Here is a 21422-nt window from a genome sequence, read left to right on the forward strand (position 1 = left end):
ATGAAAATTCTTTTAGGAGAGGAATCTTTAATCTAGCAGACATAACAAAAACCCAAACCCCAACATCTGGTTACATGAAGTTGGACACAGCAACAAAGTAGATATAAACTATCTATTTAAATCGTAAGGATATTCTGGGGAATCTGATTATATAGAAGAAATTTTTTATAGTGGGGACTTATCTGTATTAGGGACTGAACATAGGACTACTATTTTTTCTCTGTCTTTTACAAGTCCTCATTAAGTTTAAGCCCAGAGGAAGTGGCGTAAGTTCTTGCAATTCTGAAATAAAGTTAATTGTCAGTGTTTAATGGCTTGGCTGAGCAGTCCATTCATTCAGACAGGTCATTTGTTACCCAAATCATAGCAGAGGAAAACAAACTTTGAATTCACTCATCACCAGCATATAACTATACAGAGAAGTCTTTGATTTTGTTAAACAACTGTTGAAAGTGATGAGGGATGGAGAAGTAAGCTGTGCCAGAGAGCACTAGGTAGGAGATGGGAGCAGCAGGTGGTGGTCCTTTATTATGGTAGTCCTTTAAGTAGAGGACCAGCACAGGCTAGCAGCAAGGAAAGCTGTTTAGGGAGCCAGGAGCTGGGTCAGTGTCTGATTCCACCATCACTTATCCTAGAAGAGCTCAACTATAAATACAGAGCATCAACAGAAGACTGCAGTTCCTGAAAACACATGAAAGCTGCCAGCAAGCTTAAGAGCTCTGCATTGATTGTGGTCAGTTCACTTGGTGATGCCATTTTCAGCATAAATAATGTCAAGAATCAAAGAACTGTTAAAGGACACAACATTCCAGCCTACTCACCTAAAGGGACACTCTAGAGTGCACAGGGTCCCATCAAACTTGGTCGTGACAACACATATGTTGCGGGGAATATCCAGCACAGTAAGCTGTTATAATGGTAAATTAATTAGTGGAGCCCACAGAAAAAGATACAGGAAACTATTTTACAGCTTTAAACCAAGATTTGGTATTGTTTAAAAGACAATAATCTGTAGTTTAGAAGCATTTACGAGCCTGCTGGAAATTCCAGGCTGTTATCTGTATTAAGAAGTGTGGTGAGATCATCACAGTAGTTTAAGTTATGGCTAGCAATGTTAAAAGAAAAAGGAAAGCTCTGTTGATTTTTTTAGGTTTTGAAGTTCCCATCTGATTTAGAGAACAAACCCTCTGATAACGGTGAGAAAAATGCATCCAATGTCTTGAAGTTATAGCCCAGCTCCAAGTTAATGATAATCTGTGTCCTAAAAGCTACTGAGAGGTTATTCCATTGCTTCAAGGGTAGGGGTAGATCTTGTATTCTGACTCCAGGAGCTTTAATGTGTGATGTTTTATCAATGTATTTGGTAGAACTGGATTCTTAATCTGTATAATCTTTAACAAGTATTCATTCAAAACTGAAGATATAGAAGGTAAGCAATAGATCAACATCTAAGCTCAGATTTAACATCCATGAACAGATTGTAACCAAGCACCATATCAATTTGACAGCAAAAGCAAGACAAAGAAACATGAACAGCTTTATATACACACAGAAGGTATCACATAACTAGTTTGAAATAGAAACCAGTTTCCAGGTGCTATGAGCATTTCCAAATGTCCTTTCATTTCAACAGGAATTGTGCACACTGTGAACAGATTACTGAGGCCATGCAAACACCTACATCCAAAAGTTGGCTGCTTCTTCACCTGAAACTGTCCTCCCCACACCTCCCAAGTAACAGCAACTGGTAACAAGTGCTTCTGTGTTCCCAAATTTAGCCAAGCTTCCCTTTATACAAAAAACATGAAGTACCATCAAATGAATACAGATTTTTAAGAGCTGAAAGAATAATAATTTTCTTGAGAAACTCAAAGACGTGATACAAAAGAAGAAAGACCCAGTCCACATATAAAATTACAGGTTGATGTTATGTTTAACTATTTATATTAAAGCCACAGATGATGTCTAGTATGAGATAATGTTAAAAAATTAGTTTCAAGAAAGCTTTACTGCAAAAATGAAATACAATGTGGTGAAGTTTAACAAAGTCCATAACTTTAGCTATTGTGAAAATATTATTTACTTGAAATGCATTCAGAATTTCAAATTTCTGAAATGCAAAACTTTGACACCTTAAGTACCCTACTGTAGTTGCTCTCCAAAATGAAGAATTAGCCTTCATAGCACAGGAAAAAAAAACACCTTCTCCACTTTTTGTTACATAAAGGAAAGATGAGAAGTGCTCCCAAAACAAAGTCAATTTACAATTTTAAAAGCTTATTACAGAAAGAAACCCATACATTCCTTTCTTTCCTTGTGACTCGGCAATATTTTAAGCAAGGCTGTGCCTAAATACAGAGAATGCTTGATGTTTTAACTGCACAAGCATTAAATGTTGTTGTATTTATCACTAAAGAGTCCAATGGCACACTTCAACAGCATCAATCTTCACATTATAAGATAGGAAAACAGTTGGTCTGTTGTACTCAGATTGCTGCTTGCTTGCACCATGGTATAATTGCATTTAACCTGGAATCCAGTGAGAACTCACCCTATCATTTTATGTTTCCCTGACAAAGCCTTTTTATATAAACCAACAGACATGCAAGATGAACAGCTCTTTGGTGCTTTCATTCACTATAAAAAGCAGGTTTTCTTTAACTCAATAGCTTAATAGTTATGCTAAGTATAGCTTTTGCCACATTTCTTGCTTGTAATTCAATGAAACTCTTCTTGATACTTCAGTCATCATCTTGCTGATTTCTTTTCTGTCAACAGAACAGGACAGTGCACAACGTTAGAACACAGTTATCTGAAATAAGAGCACTAACAAATCATTACAAGTGTTTTCAGATACAGTGGGTCTTGGACAATGAATGCATTTCTAAGCCATTTTTTGAATGGAACAAAGCAACATCAGCCCTCTCCCCCATCCCGAGCTATAGCATTTTATTTCCAGTAAGTAACAAGATTTGACCTGTATGTTAACCAACAGAATATACAACAACCAGAAAACATGCTGGTGGTGGTAAAAGTCAGTGGTCAAGATAAGGCAACTTCCCCTCCCTACCCTAGCTTAAACAGATGCCATGTTTTCATGTCACTGTTCATCAAAGGAATAAAGAAATTCTACTGTAAAAGTGTTACAGGCTTTTTCTTAGTATACTTATCTTCTAACTTTTAAAGAAGTTCTTAAAATCATTAGCTCCAGCCATTCAAAAAGTACCTTTCCATTTCCATTTGCATTTACATTTAAATCAGAAAGAAAACAGTCAGGTTCTTCAGTAAGATTTTTCAAACTGCATTCATTGCCTCCCATGAAGATAAAATTAATTATCTGAAGCAAGCTCAGTATGAAGGCTTGCTCTTCCTCACTTCATAAGAATCAACCCAACATGTTGTACAATAGCTTCATATAATATTCTGCTGTTACTATGTAACCTATGTTAATTACAAAAGCACAATTCCAGGTACTTTGATGTTGCTATTTCACAAAGATGAATTAAATGTTTTTCACTACTTCTTACCAGTTTGAGAAAGTCAATTAATTTGTGAACATCCTCTCCTGTAGAAAGGTCCACAAAGTCTTTTGGCAGCCGGTAACTCAGATATGGACTAGGCTGGACAGTAACTTTACTGTTTGTACAACGGAAAACTGGAGAGTCCTTTGGAAAACATATTGGATAAGACAAAAACAGTGCATGTGAATAAAGCTAGCAGTGTTTCCTGAACTCCTCCATGAGATGGAATCGCTTTGCCAATGAGTTTATCTGGCATTCACTCAACTAAACCTGCACTAAGAATTGTAGTTTTCATATTAAAAACTGCCCCCTTAAGAGCAAAAGTCAAATGTTAGTAACAGTCAAATAAAGGCATTTATTCCCTCACTTTAAAATTTCTACAATGTATCAATTATATTACTGCACTTAATGTACATATGCTTATGACAGTGCTGTAATAATGGAGCTATGAGAAACTTCGGGAAGTAGTATTTACATAAATATGCAGATAAAAGAAGTCATTACAATAGAATCCCTAAACTTGTCTTCACTGGTTCCTTGCTTAAAGCTGTGTTTGCAAATATAACCTTCCTGAAATTAAGATCTAAGACTTCCAATCAATTTACCTACTGAAGGAAAAAACGTATCTATAAGATATCTAAAAATATCTCCAAACGCTCAATTGCAGCAACAGGTTTTGGGTAACCTGATATAAGTTTCAGTTTAAGACACTGACATGCAACGCTACTGTCCACTGTATGGCAATAAGCAGCTTTGTTTTAAAGACAGAAGTTCAGTAACTTCACACCAGACTCTGTGATCAGATGTAAACTGAAGCATGAAGACAAGTCATTCTAGTTTTCACCCAGAGATGAAAACTGTGTGGCACTAAAGAAATAGAAAATCCTCAAAACAAAAAATTGTGTATTTCATTAACAGCTCAAGAACTGGGAGTGTGTTTTAACAAAGAAAATGGCTTTCAGCAGAAAGGTTCACTGAACGGGTCTTCAAGTGGTGAAACTACAAGAAAATAGTATTAAGAGAGTCGTGTATTTCCCTTACAATGTGTTGTGAAAATGGTAACAGAACTAAAGCAAAGCTCCAATGTTAAAATCAGCTCAATAAAGCTTATCATTCTAGTTATCTGTAATGCAGTTTAACAGCCAGAAGATGAAGAAAAGCTCACACTATCTGACTTAGCATCTCTCCTCTGACAACTGCCAAGTGTTTCTCAAGATAAAGTAACATGCTACTCCGTATCTTCTATCCAGCTGTCCAAGGAATCGTTAAGATGGTCTCAAGCACACAGTGAGGAAAAAGCTGGAGCACAAATAAATGAAGACTATTCCTCCCTCTCTGTATTAATGAGAAGTTATTTGTTTCTATGGTGGCAACGCAGCTTGGAAGAGGGATACAAAATCCCTGCTCTGCAAGTCCAGGGAGTTCAACTGGAGGACAAGGCTTCCCTAAGGGTATTTGATATGAGGAAGAGACAAAAGTTAATCTTTTTGCCTATCCCCAGACATAAATCTGGACCTCTGGGAAACTGTATGACAGATATTGGGAACAAAACAGAACTTTAAGTGATTAAATAGAAAAGTAACAGATTTTGAGAGAAATTGAAAAGAACACATAAAAACTGTATAAAAGCAATTTCCAGTGCATCTTCCCCGCAATGTAGTCAAAGGTACAAGATGGGCTTGGACTGTCTGAACTAAAACTTCCCTTGCAGGCATCTAAAACCAGGATGTGATGCTTGTGTAGATTAACTACCATCTAATACAGTAGATTCTACTTATAAGGAGTTTACACTTCGTGAGTTAAGAACTATTTAGTTCAATGGAATCTGCATCACAAATTGATTTTTGGAAAGACAGACAGAGAACAAATAAAGTCCATAATGCCCACTGGATGTTAGCCCTCCCTCACCACAGGGCTGTACCTGTTCTGTTGCTTCCCCTTCACCCTGGTCTCCTTTCAAGTTTTTCCCCGAGGTCAGTTCTTCCCATGTAAACAGCAGGGAGTCTGTCACTTCACCAAATGGGTTAAAATCTATTAACCAAATCTTACCCTGCAATGGAACAACAGAAGCATTAAAACAAGCTACAGAATTAAAACAAACAAGCAAATCAGAATACACATACTGATATTACTGTAGCATGTTTGGTCTTTAGGTAAAAAGATGTCAAAATTGAAATCACCATTAAAATAACATCCTTTATATTAGACAGATTTAAAACTTATCAAGCTATGACTTATTCATTTATTTGTTTAAACAGGAGATCAAACAAAGCTCAAATAAACTGAAATCAATTCTATGCAAGGTGCTTTCACATGAAATTTCACATGGATGTTCTATCTAATCCTCATGCTCCCACTCTGACAGCATGAACAAGGAATGGAAACAAACAACAAACCAACCAACCCAGGCGAACAAGGATTTTGCTTTCCATCAAAAGCTACCTCAACAATGCTGTACATTCAGCAGACTACAAGAATTGCTATTCTTTGTCTTAGGAAGGACTATACAAATACAGAGCAGGATCTGCAAAATGCTAGTAGAGATCATGAAAGCTGGAAGATGCTGCAGAGATACAGACAAAGAATAACTAAGCAGCATTTTTAATACAGCCATTACTAGGAGTCCAGACTAGTTTCTCCTGCCTCATCTTTAACACATTTGTGTCCCAAACAGTTTCTAGTATTATGCACAACAGCATTCCTGGTTTACAACTGAAAATAAAAGCAGAGACTAACAAAACATGTTAGAGGTAACAGAGACGTCTGCAGGGGAGCAAGATTTTGCATTCCTTGTCATCTCAAGATACAACCCCCAACACATGGCCATTTTTTCTTATCCAAGGAAGTATATTCTATTCTAATAAAGCAAAACATTGTAATAAATTAAAATGACATGACTACAACTGCTAGTAAGAATTTGCAAAACAAGTATTACATCTGGAAGAAATCAGATCTATCAAACATGGAAAAAAAGGTTGCTGTAGCAGAAGCAGGACTGAGGGGTTTTATTGCATTCAGTAAAGATCAACTGGAATTGGAAACCAAACCTGAAGACTGTGTAGCTACTAAAAACTTATTTGACTTTCTCTTTCTTTCCCTCATTCCTGAAGGATCTTCTTTCTTTAAAAGACCTTGATACAAACAAGTATCTTCAATGATTTACACTACAGCCATCTGATTTCTAACTTACAAAGATGCTTCTGAAGCCTTCAGTCACAAATACAGACAAATAAAGACTAACTAAAAGGCATTTTTAATACAGACATTACATGGAGTAACATACAGACCCACACCACCCAAATCACCCCCACAGGCACTATAGAATAGGAAAAGCATGGAAACCCATATAGTACAGAACAGAAATACTGGTGGTTACAATCCACAGGGAGTTACCCATGCAGCTGCAGAGAGTTCCACCACAGAAAAACCAGTGGTATTTGCTGGTAACTGGAACTGAGGCAGCACCCCAACCACTGAGTTTCACAGGTCTCTCCCTGTCAGGACAGATCGATGGGGTACATCTCTCACAGAGCAGATTTTAAGAAGCCAGTGCACCACAGGAGCAGTACTGAAACCAGACAGCTACAAGAGAAACTCTGCATTGCAGGGACACCTGAGTGGTTTCTCACTTGCTTCAGAAGAGTGAAGAAGCACAGATCCACGTGGCTAGGTTGCAACACCTCTGCACTAATATTGACACCATGGGTGCAGAGAGCAGACATAGGCAAGCTCTGCTACCATTTCCATCTTGGTTCTTCTTCAAAAGGCAGTCACAAATTCTCATTATAAGTGATATTTGACTTTTGTTAATGGGGACATCTTGTTAGCTCCAAGGCAGCAGGAGCAGGAATCTGGAATGTTAGATTTATTCTACCACACTAGAAAAACAAGCTAATGAACCAATTTAATCTCATACAGGGACAACGGCTGGCAAAGTTAGTTCAGCAGTTCAGAGAATCACTCCTTGCATCAGAAATGTTTATCCTTAAAGAAGGACTTCCCTACAACAGGCTTTCATAGAGACTCCTCCTCAGCCCAAATACATGAAACAGCTTTTTCATAGGAATCTAAGATCATTTCTCTAAAGAAATATACCCTGGAAAGAAATGAGAACTGGCTTTGAAACTACTGAAAGCAATCAGTTTTTTTTGTGAGCACCTAGCAGTATTTCTCACTCCTTGCAGACAGCAGTACATCATCTACAGCACCAACTGTTTCCATGGGATGGTCTTAAATCTGAACTGAGCTTTGGTAGCTGCAAATTGACGAAAAATGGCAAAACAAGCTAAATATCGCTTTTCAGGGCTCATTACAGAGAGCATATATAACCCTGGTTCAGTAAGCAAACTGTCCTGTCTTAAGATTAAATGCTCTTTCAAGTCTTACATGCAAAGTCACAATTTAAATGTAATTTCAGACAACTTGCACTGTGCATCTAAAGTAAAGCTATTTATCTGCCATCTTCTGGTACTAGTAATCTTTGTCAAAGAGAGCACAGAAATGAACAAGCCAGGAAAGCAATGCTGTGCATATCTGGAGGGTAAAAAATGCCCAACCTGTGTTACATCAGATTTTTCCCTCTCATCTTAAACCAGGAACCAATAGATTTACCCCATGATGTCAGCTACACACTTTGTTTTACTAAAGCATTAAGCATGCTGCTGAGAGGAAGTGCCTTGACAAAGACTGTTTAAAGGAAGTTAAAAGATAGACAAAATGCAAACTGAACTGTTACATCTCCCTGCCTCCAGCTGCACCTTCATGCACAGTGATAATGCTCACAAGGCAGAGACACAAACAGTAGCCGGCCCATTAACAAGAGCAGCTGTGAGCTGGTCATGCTCTGGAGGCACACATTGCATTTCCTTGTCTTACCACAGTGACTTGTCTTGAATATGGTTAGAAGCTGTTAACACCTGGGAGATAAACAAAGAGCAGCAGCAGAGCTGATTCTCAGGCTTGTCAGCTGTTGCACAATGACTGTGAAATCCCAGCAGCAAAAAAATACCCCCAAAACCAAAGTGGATCCAAATGAAAAGAGGCTATCAGTCCTGCAACACAACCTCTTCAGGACTAGGTCTCCAAATCATCCAGCTTGGAAGACTGTGTGACAGTGTTTCTTCCTTAAAAGATGACTTGTTTGCAAAATCCGGCACTAGCTCAGATGAGCTCAGTAAAGAAGGACAGGAAAGGTGAACACAAAAGCTTGTTCTCAATCAAGCCACTGCTGCTACTATGCCACCCCCCAACTCAATAAGCAAGACCTGTGGCACCCTATTCTGTACAGTCTCTCCAGTAACTAAAGCAAGCATGGGGACGGGGTTGCTCTCATTCACAACCACATCAAAGAACAAGCTTCTCCAAGCTGAATATTTAGAGTTGAAAGAATTTAAAATAAGCAGACACTGGACACAGCTCTCATTCTGTAGGTGAGGTTGCTGTGCAACCAGCCTGATGAGGAGCCTGGGCTCTGGAAATTCATCACATTCAGCAACACTCAATATTGTTTTTGCTGCCTACAACTCATATACAAAGGGAACAATGAATAATACAGTTACAAACCACAAAAGAGTGTGTGAAAAAAGGATCTGACACACAAAGGGCTATCTGGCAGTTTACAAGACCTCAGGATAGAAGGCACCTAGATATCTACTAACAGATACATTTTATCTTGATAGATGAAAGAACACTGTTCATTTGAGATCATGCAGGCTGAAACCTTTTACTTAAATAATCTGTCTTCCTGCCTCAGGTGGGAGGCAGAGTACCCAATGGCAGAACCTGGTTCAAAGCTGAAATGCTGCTCCTCAGTTTGCCTGACAGTGTGCTCAAGCCTGACAACCTAAGCTTGGGCAGGTAGTTTCCATTATCATTCAGCACTGCTGATTTTAGCCCATAGCCTGATTTTAGGTACCCATGTTAAAAATCATGCTGAGTAACAACACAACAGCTGTTTTTCACATGACACTCGTTCCTGTTCAGTTTCTGTTTTGCATGATTTACTATTACACAATTACAAAATACTTCAGCTACATTCAAAGTCAGAACCCGGACTTACTACAAACACTCCCAGCTCAAGAGAAATAAAGACCTTCTCCTATCCCGTAATTGTAAACAAGTGAAACAGTGAGACTCATAAATGTATAGAGCAAATAGCATACAGCCATTTGTTTCACATTTCTGGTTTAGGATTTGGAGAAACTTTAAGCTAAACCACTTACTGTTCGTGCATTAATGTGATTTCTCGAATCAGGCTGTTATTCCCAGAATCTAGTTTTGACATTTAAAGCTACATCATGCATTTTTGGTTGTGGTTGATTTTAGAACAATACATATGTGCCTTTCAAGCACAGCTCATCTGACCTATTTCTCTCCTAGGAAAGGTCAAGGTGACTAACTCTGATCTTGGCACCTGAAGTTCAGACAGGACATTTCTCCCCATGCCATCATTATCCAGATGTTCGGGGTTCTGATCTGCTTAACACTCAAAACCACAGCTGGAGCAGTTTGAAAAGATTAGCTTTCATTTCTCTCACACATGCTACATTCATATACTCTTCAGACATCTATCCCTTTGTACCCTAGATTTCCACATATCAAGTACAAGTTGCCATTTTCCAACCTCACAGGGATAATGTGAAGAAATATTAACAATTAGTTTCAATGAGTTCAGATACTACAGGGAAAAATATCCTGGGGGGACGGAAGTGGTGCACCAGAAGGAACAATTTTTTTTGTAATAATCACCTAATTTTTTTTAGCAACCAATATATCACTCACACCTTTTTTTTTTTTAATATCACAGCCATTCTAGCTGAATGTTCAGATAAATTTCCATCAAAAGCACCCAGAGTAAACACTAAGCAGAGGGAACCACAGCAATAGGTAGTGCTTCGCTAAAGCAATTTAGTAATGTCATACAATACTGATGAAGTACTTCAAATGCCTCAAGCCTGTGGACAATGCCCTTAATAACATGCTTTAGTATTTGGTCAGCCCTGAATTGGCCAGAGTTGGACTAGAGGATCACTGTAGGTTCCTTCTATCTCAGTCTATTCTATTGTAAATTATTTCAGCAAAGACTCTCTGTCATAATGAAGACTAAATTGCCTCCAGTAGATCCATAGAGCTGAGAGAACTGCAGCTGAAGCAAAATTACATACTTTTAGACAGGCTGCTTCTCAGGAAGGTATTTACTAAACAATTACATCACTGGCAGAGACATATTTACACCCCTAATCCTATTAACGTCCTACTGTATACAGTCTCTTAACACAGAAAAAGACCTGGGGAACAGAATGAAAACATCAACTATTTTTTTTTTTGGAGGTTTGTTCAGGGGCTTGTTTGGGTTTTGGGTTTTTTTTTCCTTTGTTTTCTTGTGTTTTTAACTTTTTTTTTCCCCCCAAGGACCACTTGTAGGAAGATGAAGCTATCATTTGCTTCACCTCTGTAGCAGTTCAGGAAAGCTTTCCACAGAATAAAGTTATACACAGTTCACTTACCCTGCTGTCTCTGTACACATCAAACACAACTGAAAAGGAAAAAAAAAGTTAAGATTAGGATATATCATTTCACAGAAGACATCTAAATCTTACTGGATACAGTCTGCAAAGTCAGTATGCCAGAGGAACTGCAAGCCAAAATTAGGTTAATTTCCAAGAAGGAGTTGAGGCATTTCAATAACCACTGTTAATACACTAAGAGGTTTTTCCATTTAGTAATGGTTTTGTCTGTTGAGATTTTCCCCCAGCAAAGAACACTTGATAAACTCTTAGCCCAGGGAGAAGTTTATCTTTGACATTACTGCTGTTTGGTTTACAGCAGAACTGAGAAACTTTGAGGAAGGACCAACTCCACTGTGCTAGACATCACACGAACATTTAACAGGGGAAAGTTCCTGCTTGACAGAGATTAGGACTGCAGTAAAGAACAAGACAAACAGGTTGTAGGAACAAAGGGGGCAGTGGGTGTGCTGAGGAGGAGGTGGCAGTGAAATGGCTGTTTACTGTAACCCAGAGCAGATACTGCACACCTACTGATTGTCAACAGCTCTTTCAAAAAGAACCTTTGCTACTCAGTGATGCAAAGCTGCCTTGGATAGCTCCATTGTTGTCCCTCCCCTTGGTTGAATTAAGCCTGAATCTTTGAACAGGCATCTTTCTAGTAGCTTCTGTTCTGTATGGTTATTCAGCTAGGGAAGTCGACAGATTCAGGCATGACTACATGCAGGACTTGTATCAGTTTAGCAGAAAGAAAGGAAAATCTCAGACAGACGCTGTACTGTCACTTCCTTCACTAATAAGGAAAGGAATATTTCAGCTAAGAGATTTCCCAATACATGCTGGATAAACTAAATTCAGGATCTGACTGAAGAACACTTGAGCCTAAGTGACTACTCAGCAAGCTGCCCATCAGTAACAGGGATGTTGATTGATCACATCAATGCGATTGATCACATGAGCAAAGCTACTCAGCAACTTAATCTAACATTTCACGTAAAGTTGGCTGAGCTAAGGGCAAACCACAACTCAACCAGTCACATAATTGGTTTTGCCCATCTAGCCTAAAAATCCACCCAGCTCTTTGCTCAGTTACGTCACATTAAAATGTCACTCTGGGATTAAGAGCTGTATTTCCTTGAGAACAAAAGCCCTGAGCACCTAAACCATCAACACAAAGAGAGCTCAGCAACCCTAGATTTCTTCTCCAACTGTTCAACTGAACATGTTGCCTGTATCATGTACTCTCAGTAGTCAGATCCCATTAATGGAACTCTTACGTCTGAGCTTTATTATCAAACGATGCCTGTCAGCTTAAAGCAAATCTATGGCAATTGTTGAGACTAATGGCATTTAGCAGGATTTACATCCCCATTAAGACTGACTGCACACTGGTGACCAGTTCAGAACACTCACAAACACTGAACATAGAAAACCTGAACTCTTCCCTCTTCTTAGGGACCACCTCAGAGCAGGAGTGTCAGGAGGCAGCGAGACTGTAGAAGAAGTTTACCAGCAATAGCTCAAAATGGAGGGTAAGCCAAGGTTCGACTCTACAGTATCGATACCTCCAGAACACTGCTCTTACTGGGCTCTTATGAAAAGCATTTAGAAGATTCTAACATCATTTAGAACTATTTATAAAGCATTCACCCATCTGTTATCCTACTGCTCTGACTGCAATGCTTCAGCTGCTCTGACTCAACTTTTCCATCTGGAGATGCTACCAGACCAACTGGAAAAAGCAGAGCAAACAGCATCACAATCCCCAACGAAACAAGAAGTCAGGAAGAAAAGCTATAATACTTTCCTTCAGAAGCAAACAAACAAGCAAACCAGATTTTTACTGCTAACAACACATATGCTACCAGACGGTGGAGCAACGGAGATGATGGGGGATGAACGAAAGGTGGTAGAAAAACCCAAACCAAACTGCAAACAAACAGAAAACATTTTCTGTATGGCATTTCTCTGCAGCTGGACAAGTCACCAGCATTTAGGGCCTACAAAGAAAAGGTTAACAAGCCTCATCCCAGAAGGTCACCCTGAAACCTCCTTAACCCAGAGGTAACTCGATGGCATAGTTTTATGTCCTTTACATAAGATGACAGTTCAGACCTTTCAGTTTCAGAGCCTAAATCTAGGCATGAATTTCCTAAAATAGTGTCCTGAATTCTTATCTAGCAGTTGATTACATACCAGCTAAAATTACATTGGAACACAGAGGAAAATTAAAGACAGCAATCACAATGTCAGATCCATATGACTGATCTTCCAAACATGAGGGATATGGCCCTATTACATTAATCTACTGATTTCCAGATTACTAGTCTCCAAGCAGGAATCCTTGAGATCTTCTTGGGACTGAAATAAAGGAACCCTGCAGAGCCAAATGATTAAGAATTGTAATATAACAGAGACTGGCATTAGAAAGTCTCTTTTCAGAATGTCAGGCAGGTCTAGCCAATTGCTCTGGTGGCTCAGCAAAACAGTTAATCAAAACTTACCTAAAGGCTGAGTTTTCAAACCTTTATAGAAAACAATACAACAATACAACCAGTTCTTACGTTTATTCATCTTATTAAACTGAGGTTTGGTCCATGTCAGACCCAATTTAATTTCTTCATCATATTTTTCACCACTACTGATCACCTAGCACAACATAACACTATCCAATTCTCACTTAACCATGCAAGGAAACTATTTCCAATATAATTTGCAAAGGACTCCACATTTAAGAATGAGACAATTTACTTGGGCTGCTTCGGTGTATCAAATACCACAGCCTTTATTCAAAAGTTTCAGCAGCTGAACTGCTGTGCACCAATATTCCAGGAGAAATTACTGTAACTTCTTGAAAAGAAGCTTACTAATCCTTCCTTTGACGAATACATCAAAAATTTAGCAGCAAACATCTGGCAACATCTGTATAAACAGTATTCTTTCTACTGCTGAATGCCTTCTGTTCAGCATTTCCTACCTCACTTCTCAGGTTTAGCTTTTCCTAATTAAAAACAAGTATAAGGGGAAAAGCCTTTAAAAAAATTAATTTATGTCTTCTGAGAGGATCTTTCACTCATCTGTTGTCTTCCTGAAAAGCTCTAGCCTATTCAGGGTTCTTTTGTCACCAGTTTTATAGTCATTCAAATACTACATTGCTCTGCATGCTTTAGCCACCAGAGCTATAAGATTCTCCCAGGCTAAAAAGAGCCAAGCCTTGTGAAAGCAATAGGTAGGAAGAAAGAGATGCATATACACAGACTTAAAATATTGGGGATGCTGTTATTTATCAAAATGTACCCATTTCAACACTGATCTCCAGCAGTAACTTGGAATTTAGCACATTGTAACTCAATGTGCTGTGGAGGAAACAAGCTTGGCCCAGTACAGCACAGAGACAAGAGGACAGGCCTCGTTTTCAAGGAGCTTGCCCTCCAAGCCCTTTCCATTTCAAGCCTCCCAGTACCCTGCAAAGGCGCTTCAAAGAGGTAGACCCTTCATTTCTAAGTCTTTGTAACTATGCATGCAACAAGTATTCAAAAACCTTCACAAACATCCTCCTTCCCTCCCCCATGCTCCCCTTGTTAACTGAAGCCTTAAGGTACTTACAGTCTTCATCCAGGAATTTATACTGTATGTGTTTCTTGAAGAATTCCTGTATTGATCTACATATTTCCTCATGTTGCTTAGAGATATGATCGTAGTACTGTGTGTAGTCCCTCTGTGATATACCTGTCAATAATGTTAGTTGATTATGAAGAGTTTTAGGCATGCAAAAAACCCAACCAGACAAAATGCAGTTATCAGAGATATGCAAGTTATAATTTGTATTTCAGAAGACAGGGTTCTCCCAAGTTTTAACCATTACCAGTGACATAGCATTTGTCTTTATCCTCCTATACTTAATGTACTTGCATCAGGAGTCTTTTCCTCGCACAGTTCTGTCCTACATTTTGTGAACCTCATTTGATAGGTACATGCTTTGACTATCTTTAAGCAAATTTCAGAAGAAACCTTTACTTGTGTTTAAATTTCCAGTTCCTGTCTTTGCCTTTCAGTTTCATTCCCTTTGGTTACTCTGGTAAAACCTTTGCTGTTCTGCACATCAGATGTAGGGACTGGAATTTGGAACCATGAAATGAAAGGAGCGGAGGCTAAGCTTGCACATTAGCAAAGATGACAGATCCTAGCATATCATAAAGATTCTCATCAACTGATTTTTTTTTAAGCACAGAGTAACTTATACCTCTTTCATAAGGTGTTACCAAACACATACTTTGTTCATAAGGTTTGTGTTTCACTATAGGCAAATCCTTAAATCCTAACATCAGTGAGATGGCATGCAGTCTAGTCACAGAATCACACAGAACCCCAAGGGTTGGAAGGGACCTCGAAAGATCATCTAGTCCAACCCCCCTGCAAGAGCAGGGTAACCTAGAGTACATCACACAGGAACTTGTCCAGGCGGGCCTTGAATATCTCCAACGCAGGAGACTCCACAACCTCCCTGGGCAACCTGTTTGTCTTATTTCTTCCATTTACCTTCTTGAGGGCTTTCTTGCATATCTGACATTAGAGAAACTCTCCCAGCTATATCACAAGCTCTTAATTTTAGATATTTGTTTGTCACCAAGACAATAGTTTAAATTGACATCAACAGGATTATATACTTGAATGGATCTTAAGTAGCAGGAGTTCTCATATAGGATGTGTCAACATCACCACTGCAGTACTGTGCAGGACCAACATCAAGACCTACCCCATCACTGCAAAATGGGTAACTCATTTAGGGAAAGAAAAAGCCAGAATCCCCCCAGAAATATGCATCAATGATAGCAGTTTGCTCTCACAAGCACCCACAAAACACAGAGATTAAGTTTTACTGTAGGACAATGCTGACTACCTCCAAAGGTGTGCCCTTTAAAAAAATTCATATGAAATTTGCGATGTCACTGAAACTTTGAATTATTAATACCACTGCAAAGCTTAACTCAGGTCTAGAAACAAGAGACAATGGCATCTCAGGGGATACAGATGTGTAACTGGGAAATCGTTCACTGACACCATGCAGGTATCACTCCTTTGTTTGACTGACAGGCTTATTAATTTTAAAAGCATGGGAACAGATGGTGAAAAACCCTGAAATTGTCTTCAGAAAAGCAGTTGGAGTGATAGCTAAAAACGCAAACAGAACAACAAAACACCTATACTGTTGAAGGGGGCTTTAAGCAACCTAGTCTAGTGGAAGGTATCCCTGCCCGTGGCAGGGGACTGGAACTAGATGAGCTTTAAGGTCCCTTCCAACCTAAACCATTCTATAATAGTGGTAGCTCTACTTGGTTTCAAATCAGTAATGAATAGTACAGAGTGTTTTTAGGCATTAGCCTAATGCTTTGAGGTATCTAAAAGTAAGTATCATTATATATACTCTATATTAAATGTACATTCAAATGTGTTAGAGGTTAATACAGTGATGCATATCTCTGGCAGTTGTGGTGCTCCAGCAGCATGTAACAGAGCAAGATTCAGCTCTTCTCCCTTCAAAAAGCCATGTCTGCAGCCATTAAGCCATACCCACTTACGGGAGATTATCTCTGCTATTAGCAAGATAAACTGTGGTACAGAGAACCGTAATAAACCCTGCAACTGGCACAAATGGAAAGAGAATGGGGAAGATGAGCATAAAGCACCAGAAGAACAGTGAAATAAAAGGGCTATAAGAATGGTATGTGTTGACAGCACCTAGATTAGCACGTTCCAAAACATTTATGTGCAGCTCCATAGGAATACACCCAGATCAGGAAACAAAGTACAGGGAATACATTCCTAATAATTCAGAGGTGAGACAGGATGGAGCACCAAAACTGCTGACAGCACATAATAGGTACAAAAAGGCACATCCAAAACAAGCACATAGGCACCATGCTGAGAAGTAGCGAGGAAAAGCAATGAGGACTAGACATCTAATATCCCTTCCCTTCCATTTCACAACAAGGAATGCTGGACAGACCGCTTGTATATCTCCACCATGGTGTTTGTGAATGTGTAGGGATGAGAAAAACAAAATGAGCAAACTTGATTTTAAAGCAAAAAACCACCCTCCTTCCCATAAAATCTGGGTGAGAGCTTTGCTACATCACTGCTGTACCATTTCCTTGTTAGAGGAATTTAGGCAGAACGATTCCATCTTGTTGAAGACAAATGTGCATCAGTCCTGTGCTATTTACATTTCTGTTCATCTTTAAAGATTCCACACCAAAACATAATTCAAACTCCAGAACGGTATTTAGCCTAAAATGAAACCCCTCAATCCAAGCACCTGTATATGCAGTAGGTGTCTAAGCTCTTTCCACATTCAGCAGAGAAGAGTCAAGACATCCAGAGAAGTATAATTCAGCTAAATTTCCCTACAGCTACCTAATACACTTGTTGCCTGTCCCAGAGCTGTTTCAAGCCCCCCAATGCACGTACCAGTTCTTTGGATGCTGTGGGTACCCTTGCTGGTCAGTGCCACTTGAAACATTTTACATTGAAGATTTTGAACCACAGTAACAGACCAACAGGTTTTCTGACTAACTACACTGAATATGATACGAACACAGACATTTCATATACTTGTGGATGTGTTCTGACCTCCCCAGCTTTCTGCACATAATACCCACATGTAGTCATGTTTTGTCAGCATAGTACCCAACTGCTTCTGTATTTATTCTGCAAGTTGGAGATTATGCAATTCACTCCTGAATATAAAAGAATCACTTACAAAATAGCCTTTGGGTGAAGTTTCTGAATTAGCAATTAGAATTAAGAATATTGCCACTGTAATACTGAGCATGCCATGTTGTCAATACAGCGGCATGCCACATTTTAAATTACAAAAAGAAGAAAACACTAATTCTAGAAATTATGCATGATAAAGAACTGTCTTCAGATTTAGCTCTGATTCAAGGAAATCAGAGAAACTCCTAAGAACTTCACCTAATAATTTTATCTTTAAGCAAATCCTTACCTAGGAGCTTGTTTTCCTTGACAAAGCATCTGAATTCTGCACCAGGGATTAGCTCACACCATTTGCGAAGAACAAGCTATAGAGGAAAAACAAAGTATTGTTTCAGAAAGGTAACAGGTAATATTTTGTATACCTTCTAGAGCTACAGTTTTGCTGTAGGAATAAGATGACCTCTGAAATTATTCCCAGTAGAAGAAAACAAAACAATCTTAACCTTCACTTCACATAAATAGTTTAGCAAATACTTCAGAGCAATTAGACTTAATCTTCATTCCACAGAATCATGGAAAGCTGTCAGTTGAAACGGATTTCCAAAGACCATCTAGTCCAAACTAATTTAAAGCAGAAAGGACACAGAATCACAGAATGGTCTGGCTTGCAAAGGACCTTCAAGCTTATCTAGTGGAAGGTAGGGACACCTTTCACTAGACCAGGTTGCTCCAAGTCCCATACAACCTGGCCTCAAACACTGCCAGGGATGGAGCATTCACAACTTCCTTGGGCAGCCCATTCCAGTGCCTCATCACCCTCACAGTAAAGAACTCCCTCCTCATATCCAACCTGAACTTCCTCTGTTTAAGTTTGAACCCATAGCCTCTTGTCCTGCCGCTACAGTCCCTGATGAACAGTCCCTCTCTGGCATTCTTGCAGACCCCCTTCAAATACTGGAAGGATGCTATAAGGCCTTCAAGCAGCTTTTTTTTCTCCAGGCTGAACAGAAGACTTTCTTTCACCATGAGGACTGTCAAGCATTGGAACACATAGAGGTCGAACAGCCTCCTTCCACTGAACCCTATCCAGATTTGATAAAATGCCAAGCAACCTATTTGATCTCGTCGCTTACCCAGCTTTGAGCATGAATCTGGACTAGAGTCCTCCTGAGGCCCCTTCCTACCTTAATTATCTTATGCTCTTCCAGTTTGTATGGCATTTATAATTGCAAAATTATTTATAAAGAGACTTCAAAGTTAAATAACGTTAAAGCATGGAAACCAAAAACCCTGCTAAAGAACACAGAAAATCTGTGATGGAGTTGGCAGAAAGTTGCTCCCTAGCCAAAAGAGCTGATGAGCAGAATTAAATTTAACCAAATGAAACTCTATTTTGGTATACACCCAAGCAGAATCCTGTGACGCCTTTGAAGGCGCAAACCAGTTAAAATAAGTACATGGAGATAGAAATAGTAACCAAACTATTACAGTCATCAGGACAGACTGCCTGGTAATTAAGGCATATCTCTGGCACTTTCTCAAGTTTCTGTGTTTCCTAAGCTGAAGTATTCAGATGAATACATTACTTTGAAGTACCGCTGCAGATACTGGAAACTGCCACCACCTATCAACTGTATTAGGAAAACCTCAGTAATCAACGATTATATTCATAATGACAACATAAATCATGAAACTCTTTGCTCCAACTTTTAGATGCCCTGTACCCTTAAAGCACATCAGATAGTGTTTAAAAAAAAAACAAAAACAAAAAAGGTTCATTCACATTTCTAAAGCTCTTTAAGACCACAAGAGGATGACAAATGTTATACTTACATAAAAATCATTGTTAGAGAAATGACGAGATGCTATCATAAAAGCAATAGAACCACACAGTTTAAAGCATTGTTAGTATTTATATTGTCAGCTTAACTTTTTAATTTGGTAATGAGCGTATGAAACAAGATATGATAGACCACTTCTGTTCAGGATGTCCATAGCCACCACAGGTAGCTTCTCTCTTAGTAACCTCAGTGGTGATCTTCACAAGCAGCACCCTATCAAGAGTATATACGAGTTTTGAACTTGTACTTCCTAGCAAAACCTGACAGGCATGAAAGAAAATGGAACAAGAGAGCACGGAAGCTTCGGTCTAAACTTCAACTCCTCTGACCTGCCATTAAATGAATTCCTTATGACCTGTAGTTCTTAACCAGAGTTCTCCACTCTGCCCAAGCAACACAGTTAAAACAAAACAAATTGTATAGGCACTACCTGAGCCCAAATGGCGCCCTGCCTGTGAGTGAGTCCTTTATTACCTAGAAGTCATGCAAAGAGTCCTACCTCATAGTCCAAGGAAGGATCTGGGGAATCATCAGTACAGTGAATAAATCTGGAAAAGTAAGGCATGGGCATTAAAATCTGCTTTTACATGTAAGATTTTAGCTATAGTGAGAAAAACAATTACAAACTGTGAATCACAGAAGTTACTGTTAAATTCTCTCTAAGACACATAAACCAAGTCCATTTGATACATAAATAAGAAACCTCCTTGTGACAATTATTGGCAGGGGGAGGGAAGAAGAAAAAAAAAATCAACCTTTTCATCTAGTATAATTTACAAGCACTTAAATTTGGACAGGGATGTGGCTAAAATGTATTTATTCACTGTTGACTTTCTCCTGTTTGAATCAACAGTACTGCTCTTTTGCTCTTTGCTGTTATGCTGGCATAAGTGGATCGTCAAAGAACCAGATAAACTAATCTAGTTTCACTGCAGCATGTTTTTCCTGGTACTTTTAATGTTTAACTTCCTAAACCACACAACTGAGACACATCATCATGCCTTAGAGCAGTTCATTTCCATGAATAAGGGATGCAAAACAGCACCACTCGCACTTCTGATTCCACGGCACAGTATCTTTCTAAATTAAGAGCTTTAAAAAAATACTCTTACAAATTGCTGGAGAGTGGGAATAAACAAAATTATTTCCATAACTGCAAGCGGATGTCAAGGTTTTGTCCCCTGTGAGTAGCTGATTCCGTGTGTAACCTTTTAGGAGCTATCAAGAATGGAGACAGTTATACCCAAGCCAATTTCCACGCACCTTTTTGTCATTTTACAGAAAACTTTGCTGTAAATCATAGAATCATAGAATAGTTAGGGTTGGAAAGGACCTCAAGATCATCCAGTTCCAACCCCCCTGCCATGGGCAGGGAAACCTCACACTAAACCATATCACCCAAGGCTTCGTCCAACCTGGCCTTGAACACTGCCAGGGATGGAGCATTCACAACCTCCCTGGGCAACCCATTCCAGTGCCTCACCACCCTAACAGTAAAGAATTTCTTCCTTATATCCAATCTAAACCTCTGCTGTTTAAGTTTTAACCCGTTACCCCTTGTCCTATCACTACAGTCCCTAATGAAGAGTCCCTCTCCAGCATCCCTGTAGGCCTCCTTCAGATGCTGGAAGGCTGCTATGAGGTCTGTAACTTTAAAAGGAAATTAGCAAAAAAACATGTGTTTTCCTTCCAAATGTACTCCCTGACCTTATTGGCAAACTACTTTGATGTACAGGACTGTGTGAAGGGTCACTGTGGAGCAATAGTCTTAAATGGCAACATTTATAATATCTCCCTTTGGCACTGAACTTGGTTAAACAATCCAGAAGTCCAGCATC

The 21422-nt window shown here is 39.1% G+C and overlaps 1 protein-coding gene across 1 annotated transcript in view; it reads right to left on the bottom strand.

Annotated features, from left to right (window-relative positions):
* Window positions 1-1341: 1341 nt before the first annotated feature.
* CDC123 (cell division cycle 123) overlaps window positions 1342-21422 on the bottom strand; it is a 38567-nt gene continuing 18486 nt past the window's right edge. The window contains exons 7-13 of the mRNA XM_005143331.3: window positions 20084-20132; window positions 18033-18108; window positions 14633-14755; window positions 11027-11055; window positions 5443-5571; window positions 3528-3665; window positions 1342-2768 (exon numbers count right to left, since the gene is read on the bottom strand). Coding sequence (XP_005143388.1) covers window positions 2742-2768; window positions 3528-3665; window positions 5443-5571; window positions 11027-11055; window positions 14633-14755; window positions 18033-18108; window positions 20084-20132 — 571 coding nt within the window. The 3' untranslated portion in view covers window positions 1342-2741. The remainder of the gene's footprint in view (window positions 2769-3527; window positions 3666-5442; window positions 5572-11026; window positions 11056-14632; window positions 14756-18032; window positions 18109-20083; window positions 20133-21422) is intronic.

Source organism: Melopsittacus undulatus, chromosome 5, assembly GCF_012275295.1.
Source record: "Melopsittacus undulatus isolate bMelUnd1 chromosome 5, bMelUnd1.mat.Z, whole genome shotgun sequence".
In the NCBI taxonomy this organism is placed as follows: Eukaryota; Metazoa; Chordata; class Aves; order Psittaciformes; family Psittaculidae; genus Melopsittacus; species Melopsittacus undulatus.